General features: G+C 39.3%; 1 protein-coding gene across 2 annotated transcripts in view; it reads left to right on the top strand.

The window, feature by feature from the left end:
• The window catches only part of IQGAP1 (IQ motif containing GTPase activating protein 1), a 55,611-nt gene that overhangs the window by 27,745 nt on the left and 18,539 nt on the right, over positions 1-9,327 (top strand). For both annotated transcript variants that reach the window (XM_008637222.2, XM_017738078.1), the window contains exons 15-22: positions 2,312-2,475; positions 5,138-5,228; positions 6,159-6,320; positions 6,684-6,826; positions 7,175-7,345; positions 8,448-8,531; positions 8,630-8,701; positions 8,794-8,863. In XM_008637222.2, coding sequence (XP_008635444.1) covers positions 2,312-2,475; positions 5,138-5,228; positions 6,159-6,320; positions 6,684-6,826; positions 7,175-7,345; positions 8,448-8,531; positions 8,630-8,701; positions 8,794-8,863 — 957 coding nt within the window. The remainder of the gene's footprint in view (positions 1-2,311; positions 2,476-5,137; positions 5,229-6,158; positions 6,321-6,683; positions 6,827-7,174; positions 7,346-8,447; positions 8,532-8,629; positions 8,702-8,793; positions 8,864-9,327) is intronic.

Raw genomic sequence — 9,327 nt, 5'->3', positions numbered from 1 at the left:
AAACATTTTTCTTTGCAGTTAAATAAAAGGTGTGGTCGAGGAATCACCACTAATGCACTCACAGGCATTTGGTCAGTAGTCCTATACTGAGAACTGGAAGAGGTACAGTATATACACACATATACAGTGCCAGGTTCAAGGGCACTGGAGCAGCCTGGTCTGTTGTGTTCTTGGTCTAGTGGAAGGTGTTCCTTGCCTGTGGCAGAGGGGCTTGGAACTGGGTGAACTTTAATGTCCCTTCCAACCCAAACCACTCTAGGCAGCAAGTGTGAGTACTGAAAATTAAATACTGACGAAGGAAAAAAATTACTGATGCAAGCTGAAAATTGTGAATGAGTATTAACCTAATTTCTATGCTTCTACTCCTGCATGTTTTTCCTTTCTATTTCTTAGTAGTATTTATGTTAACTATCTTTTCGCAGTGGTAAAAGACTGGGCCTGAGTGTAATTATGAAAACTTCATCAAAACAGAAAATTGGAATAATTCTTCTTGTGCTAAGACAGTATTAGTTGACTTAAAATCCAGAGTGGAGATAGAGGAATCCTTGAAAATAGTACAATTAAACAAACTTATTCTTCAGTAGACCCTTGGACCATTCTGTTTCAGATGGTTTAATTTTCTTTTTTTTTTCTCTCATTTTCATTAAGGGTTCTTAATTTTTGTTTATGACCAATACTGAAAACCTCCTGTGTTTGACACCAACTTTCAAGGCACCTTTGTAATATTTATAATTTTGTAATATTTAATATCTCAGCAAGGCTCAAAGCCTTGCATTATAAGTGGGAGAGATTTGTCACAAGTGTGGAGGTGATGCTAAAATTTATGTGGTACGCAGAGACAAGCAGGTCTTCTGCCACTCCTTGTTTGTGTAGTTGGTGTGTTGTGTTTCACCTTGAAAAGCTTATACTGGAGAGAGGGTTAACTGTTAAATTAAAATCTCTCTCTCTTGGTTAACTTGTTTTCTGCACCTGCAAATAGACACTGTGTTTCCTGTTTGGGTCACATGAGTGGATTTGTTTAAACCACACAAACAAGGCACAGTTGGGGTGTGCACACCCGCACTAGTTTCTTAGTATCTTTTCTGTGTAAGAGGTCACAGTGGAATTCTAAAAGTGTGTGTAGTCACAACATCCTGTTTCTTTTAATGCTCCATATCATGTAAGAAAAGGTGCAGAAAATCCTGTAATGAGAAAAATTGTTCTCCTGGGGAATTTCTTAATTCTTTGGTCTGCTTTCTATATGCCCTTATGCAAAGATATGTTTTATCTTCTCTCTATGAATAAGTTAAATTAGTCAGAGAAGGTCCTCAAGCTATATGGCTATATATATATTTTTTTTTCCTGTGCCATTTCCTAAGTTATCATATCTGATTTTTGATAAAAATCATGCCATCATTTCAGTGATGCAGTTCTTGCAATGTCCTCAACATATATTTTTCCCTGATCTCTACTCCATCCAAATACAATCTCTTCCCCAAGATGTTCTATTTTTCATATGAACTTCTGTTTTTGTGAGTCTTGCATTAAAGAGTCACAATATTTGAATACAATAACCAATGTTGGAGATCCCCACATTGAGCTCCTTTCTTTTATCTAAAAGGCTTTTCTGTTCTGCACTGGTCAAACCATGATTGGATCCTTCTTTAAGCAGGGAATTGAATCAAATGGACTCTGGGGTTCATCTCAACCTGAGTTATTTTGTCATTTTCAGGAGATGGTTGCTATAGATGGGACATGCATGATGTAGACTCTGTATTTAGCTAACTGTAAGGTTTGTATTTTGCTAAATGGTAAATTTTACTGAACTTGAATAGCATCCACTTCTCTGATGATACAGCTGATACTACATGTCCTTAATGAAACAGTTTCCTAAAATATGGAGATACTGTATTTTTAAATGGTGTTCCATGCAAGTCTTTCGTTTCATGTGAAGATTTCTTTCTGGAGAACCAGAACCTTGGAATATTGTGAACTCTGGCCATTTGGGCTTAGAAAATTCTCTTCTAGAAGCTCTGAGCTGGGTGTCTGAGGATGCAGTTTTGTCCCTGCATGTGGTCTCCCTGAGTGATTTTTTTTTTTTTTAAACTTTTTTTTTTCATTGCAATGCTCAGGAATTATCACTGCTTTAGGGTGGAGAAATAGTCTTGGTTTCCTTACTAGTAAATAATGTTTTCTGTTAAAAATATTACGGTTCTCAGCTGTTACTTGATTTAGGAAGGGCTAACTGCACTTTTCTTCTGAAGCGATGCTTGCGATTATTGTTGACCAAAAATGGAACTTTGTCTTTCTACCCCTTTGCGTTCCTCCCTAGGGATTTTGGCAATTGGTCTTATTAATGAAGCTCTGGATGAAGGGGACACCAAGAAGACTCTTCAAGCCTTACAGACTCCTGCAGCAAAATTGGAGGGTGTAACCCCAAAGGTAGCACAGCATTACCAGGATACACTACTTCGAGCCAAGAGAGAGAAAGCACAGGTGAGTGCAGTTAAATGCACCTCTTGGAAGACCTTTGCATTAGTGTTATTGGATTCTTGCTGGTCTTGAAAGTCAGGAATCAAAATTGGCAGTGGAGAGGTGGGCATACCTTCAACTGATCTTAACCAGTCAGTTTGGATCTTTCTGTACTAGAGAGAGAGATTTCAGCTAACAGCGTGAGTATTCATGAACTCTGGAGATGGGTGTAAGGATATTAAGTGCATGTGGTGACTTACTACAGCTACTCTCTGGTCCCAAGTGAAATACGTATCTTTTTTGTGGAAAAGTAATATGCATCATCTGTTTTTGCAAGGAGACCATATTTATTCCAGGAGTACTGAACTTCTGAATGCAAGTTTTCTGCAATCTTAAGTATTTTTTTCTAATGCTGTTTGTTAAATGTCGTTATAGGCATAGTTATATATGGCAAAAAGAAAGTTTCTGAAAGTGGAAAAAATCTGTAAAGTGATAAATTAGAAAAAAGATGTGAAGCAACATACATGCTACCAGCAAAATATATGCTGTTGTTCACCTGGTGACACTTCCATAGCTTATGACTTTTTTGAGCAGAAGTTGTCATTAGCCAAGGACTTCGACGTACTTGTACGTAGTTGCAGCTTTCACTAACTGAAAGGTGAAGAGAGAAAGAGCAAGGTGGAAGAAAGGATGAGTGCACGTGTGTGTACGCAATTCATTTTGGGGTAGTATGGATAGGACACTGGTTGGTTTTTTTTTTCCCCTCATATATTTACAGAGAAGTAGCAGATGTCTGCTTTCAGTGACTTAAGAGTGTTTTGTTTTCTTTTTTCTGCTGTGGAGCTCATTACTCTAATAGCAATGCACAATTTTGTATAGTGGCTATGGTCTAGATTGTGTTGAACCCTTTGTTTTTTGACTAAAGGTCAATTGGGATGATTACAATAGCTGAAAACTGTATGCATTTCTGATTAAAATCATTAAGCAGCTTTCCCAAGGGCCTTGACAGGGTTAATGTTCCTCAGGATCCATTTTGTGCTGAAACATTTCCTCCCGCTGAGTCAGAATGAAACAATGAAATCTTTTTATCCTGTGCTTAAACTTGTGCCAGACTGTGCTGGTAACTTCTCAGTTGGTATGAAATTACCTTATTTAGGCATAAGTAATGGGCTTCTCCCAGCAGCATGGGAGTAATTCTGGAAATAGAAAGATCATATTATTAAGTAAAAATGTGGGGAAAATAAGCACAATCTGAAGTCAGCTGTAATGTACTAGTGATTTCTGTGCCTTAGGGCTAAGAGGGATTGTAGTTCACCTAGACTAAGGTGAAGACGTTGTTCAGTTGCTTACTTGAATGGGGAGTGCTGTATCATGCGTGTTTCTGGTGTGATGATGTGAGACAGAAAAAGCCAGTAGACTGTAGTGTGTTGCACTGTGTGTACCTTGCAGAAAGCCTTGCAGCAGTAAAACTGTAGAAAAGCACGAGATGGTTTTGGTAGTCTTCGGTTTGACTTTTGTGGGTAGATAGTGCAGTACAGTTACAGTGATTATTCTCCTCCACATTCTGGACAGGAATTTTGCTGTTGCTGGTACTTTTGTGGGACTGTCTGGCTTTCAGATGAAATCTGCCTGTGAAGGTCATGTTAAGCTCTTGAATGAAGTATCATTTAGCCAGTCAGTTTCAGATCTGCCAAAACAGTGGGAAAAATATGGAAAGCATATAAGGAAATGTTCATTTTAAGTCTGGCCTTAAAGCTCTTGAATGTTGCAAATAGTAGTTCTTTTGTGCAGTGTGATGATTATTCTATTCCATAACTAAATGTTTCCTGTGTTCTGTTTGCATGAGGAGAGTTTTCAGAGGGATGGCAGTTGCATCATAGTATTTATTTCGGTAGTTACCTACAGGAAGCACCAGTGGGTGGGGAGAAGCTTATGCCTGGCAACTGCTGGGTCATTGTTCTTTATGTATATTTTGGGATTTGCAAAACACTTGTCTCTTTCCTCCTCTCAAATTTCTGCATGCTCATTTGGGTGGATTTCCCAGCCAAAATACAGGATACTATGTGATCACTGCTCCTTGACAAGCAATCTGTTAAAATAAAGACTTAAAACATGGCTTTAACTGCTGTGTGTGTGCACCCATTCACAATGCATACAGTGCTTTTTGCTTTGCAAATTTGTACGGGTTTTGCAAAGTTTTGTGGGCATGGAAATGAGCAGCCTGATGCGACATCAATTACCCAAAGTTTTATTAGTTTCTGCACACAGATGTGTATTATCAGCTCTGTGTAGTCACCTTCTGTTGAAGGACTAACTTCCTGGGAAGTCATATCCTCTTAGCTAGTGTGGCTTTAGGACTAACTGGTACTGCATCCCTGGCCTTGTGTTCTCTCTGCTTATTGGAGTGATTCCCACTGACAGAATTTCTTCCTTGTTCTGTTTTCTGAAAAGATTTTTTGACTGGGAGAAAGTATTGAGTTTGGTAATGCTATAGTAGTTCTGCCAGTCACAAATACACATGACATCCTTGTGCTGGAGTCAGCTAGGAAGACTGGAATACTTCTTATTCACTCTGATATGGAAAATTACTATATTCTCTATTTCTGAATATAGGCTATTGAACTTTGTAAAAATAGTGATACTTTTCTCCTGATATTGTACATTTTTCTTGTTGTATTCTCTTCAGGACACACAGGATGAAACAGCTGTACTTTGGCTAGATGAAATTCAGGATGGGATTCATAAGGCTAACAAGGACACAGAGGAGTCCCAGAGATGTAAGTATTATCACACAGTATTGCAGTTAATCCCCACTACCAGCCAAATACCAGTTATTTAAGGAAAAGTTGGGAGCTAGAAATGTCATGTAAATGTGGCAAAGGAAACCAAATGAACCTACAGGTGTGTTTTTTTGAGGAGTGAATGTCAGATTCTTCAAATACTAAATTTCTTCTATTGTGGGGGAATACACATTTTTTTCCAGTTTTGCATTTGACCATTAGACCATGTTACATCATTGGACAAATCTCTGACAAATTGTTTGTCATTTGCAACTAATTGTGTGTGACTGTGGGTGGTTAGTTAAAAGTGAGAATGTTCACATGCACGATTGAAGTGGTGTTTTCTGGTGAGCATTACCTTTTATTTGCATGACGTACTGTTGTCTTGGTTCTCTTAGGTATTACCAGACAAACACTTGCATGTTTTTCAGATACACAGATACACATCAATGATACTCACCTTTGATCCTTAACGCAGTTTGCAGGTGGACCCATAGTTGCATCCCAGTCTTTATAACAATGTCTGCAGAAACAACTAATTACTACTCTAGTTGTTGAAAAGACCTCTTTTGAGTTGTGGCTGGCTCTGCCAGAAGAATCTGTGTTAACTGAAACAGATGTCAGAGGAGAGCTGTAACTTTGTGTGTTGAAAAGTTCTGGTGGTAAATCAGCACCAATCTGGGACTTCAGGCACACAAATTACATGCTGTCAGGTGCAGTTCTACACATGGTTGGACACTCTGTACTGAGGAAGCCTCTATACTGCAAGTTGTCTGGTTGTTTTTTTTATTTTTATTTCATGTTTGTGTATCTTACATACACCCCAGCTGAAAGGGTGTGTTCATGTTGCCTTGCTCTGTCTGCTGTTCTGTGCTTGCTGTGAGTTACTGAGCCCCTGCACTAACCTGCTTCCTCGTGTTATCCAAGTCTCCTTAGGAATTCTGGCCATTAATGAAGCAGTAGATCGTGGTGATGTTAGCCAGACCTTGAGTGCCTTGCGTTCACCTGATGTTGGGCTATATGGAGTCACTCCAGAATGTGCTGAGACGTACCAGCAAGAACTGTCAGAAGTCAAGAAAAGGGCAGCAGGTACACCTTAAGTAGCTAACTGTTTAAGTGAAATAAATGCAAGATTATTGTACGTGGAATTGGAACCAGAGGTAAAAAAAGCCCCTGGGAAGAAATCTTGTGTTGTAGGTGGCACCTGTGGATTTTTTGTGAAATAAGGAGGTTTTTTTCAAAAAAAGTGTGTGAATAGTGTAATGTTCTCCACTTGTAGAATGTATTGTGTTTAGGTAGTTCTCATATGAGGTCATTAGGAAGTCAGAAACATTCCTTTCCTTGCTTGGAGGAAGAAAAGTCTGTAAAGTAGATTTGCTGCTTGTAACATCAACATGAAAGGTAAAACACTTGTCAGATTTTCAGACTTCTAACTGTGGTTTCTGCTCTTAGGGGGCAATGGCAGTGAATGGGTGAAACACTGGGTGAGAGGAGGCTATCATTATTATCATAACCTGCGGACCAAAGAGGGAGGATGGGATGAACCAGCAGAATTTGTGCAAAATGACACACAGCTGTCACGGGAGGAGATACAGGTAGAGTAGATAACACATGCTCTTTCTCTGAAAAGTTGATGTCCCTATCATTCCCACCCTTAATGCAGCTCTAAGATAGAATACTTCAGTGCCATAGTCATGTTAACAAGCTTAGTAACTCATTTGATTTGCTAGGCATCATCAGATTGTGTGTGTCACAACTCCCTGTCCTATTTCAGAAAAATTTATCCTGTCCCTAGAAGAGTACAGGACCATGATGTCACTGTTTTTTGAAAGACAGCTCTGGCATTTCTTGTAAGCACAATGTGGAAAGCTGATGTAACATCCTTTTTCTTGTACTTCCATTTTCTTTTTCTGGCTCCTCTTCCTGTCATAACATGAATTCAGAGCACCATATCCGGAGTCACAGCGGCCTACAACCGAGAACAGCTGTGGCTTGCAAATGAGAACCTGATTATGAAACTTCAGGCTTGCTGTCGAGGGTATCTTGTTCGCCAGGAGTTCAACTCAAGAATGAATTTTTTGAAGAAGCAAGTCCCAGCAATCACTTGCATTCAGGTAGTGATACCCTTTAATTCTATTTGAAAGTTGTCCTCTGCAGTTGTTTTCTGTACACAAGCTTATTGACAGTTTTTGTTCAATTCAAGTAGCTACAGCACACAGTTGTCTTTGCCTCATATTGTAAATTATTTACAAATATTTCCTTCTCCCAGTGAGTTTTGGTATATTATTTGCTTTTAGGTGTCATGTATAATCAATCCAATAATCACATAGAATTGGAGAGAGAAAAACTTACTTGAGGAAGCTTTACCAATTTTTTTTTTTTACACATTTCAGTGTTTTGGGGATAGGGTAATATCAAGTGTGTTGTATGTGTTGATGGTGATAATACCATGAGATGCATTGTTGCTGTGATTGGTCATGAGTTCAAGAAAACAACATGTTTTTCAGTATTCTTAAGTAAAATTCTTCCCTTCAAATTTGTCCAGGGATTTGGAGGATTGAGGACCTGAAAGAGATGGTAGAATAATTCAGCATGAAATTGGGTGCATTTACAGGACAGCAACAAAAAAATTCTTTCTGTGGTGTTGTAACTGAAATGCGTGCAAATGAAATAGTTGCTTTGTACCCTATCACCATTTTATTATTTCAACAGTATGTCTGTTTCTGCCTAAGTAGCACATACTCTGCATGTGTATTTAACAAAACCTCCACACCCACTCCCAGCTCATTAAAATAACACTCCCTCCCTTTAAGTGTAGTCCAGCCCCTTGCCTGACTTCTCTTCCCAAGTGTCAATGACAGTGAGTCTGCTCTGAAGGCTTAAAATGTTACATCATTGTTCTCACCAGCAGCAGCAGCTACCACATGATCCTCATGTAGAACAGTTTCTGTCAACTTGACTCTTTTGCTATATCCTTGACCCCTAACTGTGCTTCAGGAGGCCCAGGCTCTTCATGGGGTAATTTCGAGTCTCTCATGATTACAGTTGGAAAACAGTTAATGCTTCACACAGTGTTCCTCTTGGACAAGCATGTCTCCTTCATGTTTCATTTAGCCAAAAGGGCAGTTGAAAGCTGAGGAACACAAAGAAGCTCAGATTTGTAATTACTTCTGTTTAATTAGAAAAGTAAAGTGAGTGTGCTTATTTTGTTTTCAGTCTCAATGGCGTGGCTACAAGCAAAGGAAGGCATATCAAATCCGTTTGGATTACTTACGTGCACAAAAGGACCAAGTAGTAAAGGTAGTGAAGCTTCCCTGCTGACCTTTTTGGTAAACCTTTGAGGTAGTGAACTTCGTAGGTAAGGTTTCTATCTGAATGTTTTGGTTACCCTTCAATAGATTCAATCGATGACCAGGATGTATCAAGCCAGAAGACGTTACAGAGATCGTCTGCAGTATTTCAGAAACCACGTAAGAGGCTATCTTGTTAAATGTATTCTGTTCCTGACTTTGGTATTCTTTCCAGAATGATGTCAAGTGCTTTTTTGTTTTTTAAATCCTAGATAAATGATGTTGTAAAAATTCAAGCCTTTATCCGAGCAAACAAAGCACGAGAAGACTACAAAACCCTCAGTAAGTATTGCCAAGAGGATAAAACTGATGGGCCTCGAATCTCTGTTTGTGAGGGATCATAGATACATAGAAGAGATTCCCCTACTCTCCCTGCCTGTCTCCATAGGAGAGATGCTCCAGTCTCCTGATCATCTTTGTAGCCCTTCTCTGAACTTGCTCCTGCAGTTCCACATCCTTCTTATTATGTTGGGGCCCCAGAGCTAAACACAGTACTCCAGGTGGGGTCTCATGAGAGTGGAGTAGAGGAGAAGAATCACCTGTCTTGACCTCCCGACCACACTGCTTTTGATGCAGCCCAGGATGCAGTTGGCTTTCTGTGCTGCAAGTGTACATTGCTGGGTCATGTCAGGGGGATGATGTTGATAGGGCAGTGCAGGGAGTAGGTGGTTCTTGAGGCTGAAGGAGAACTTGATTCTAGCTGTCTTTTTTTTTTTTTTTTTTTCTGCTGAAAAATAGAAATATAG

The sequence above is a fragment of the Corvus brachyrhynchos genome, unplaced genomic scaffold, assembly GCF_000691975.1.
Source record: "Corvus brachyrhynchos isolate BGI_N302 unplaced genomic scaffold, ASM69197v1 scaffold200, whole genome shotgun sequence".
Classification (NCBI taxonomy): domain Eukaryota; kingdom Metazoa; phylum Chordata; class Aves; order Passeriformes; family Corvidae; genus Corvus; species Corvus brachyrhynchos.
This window is presented reverse-complemented; position numbering and strand designations above follow the sequence as displayed.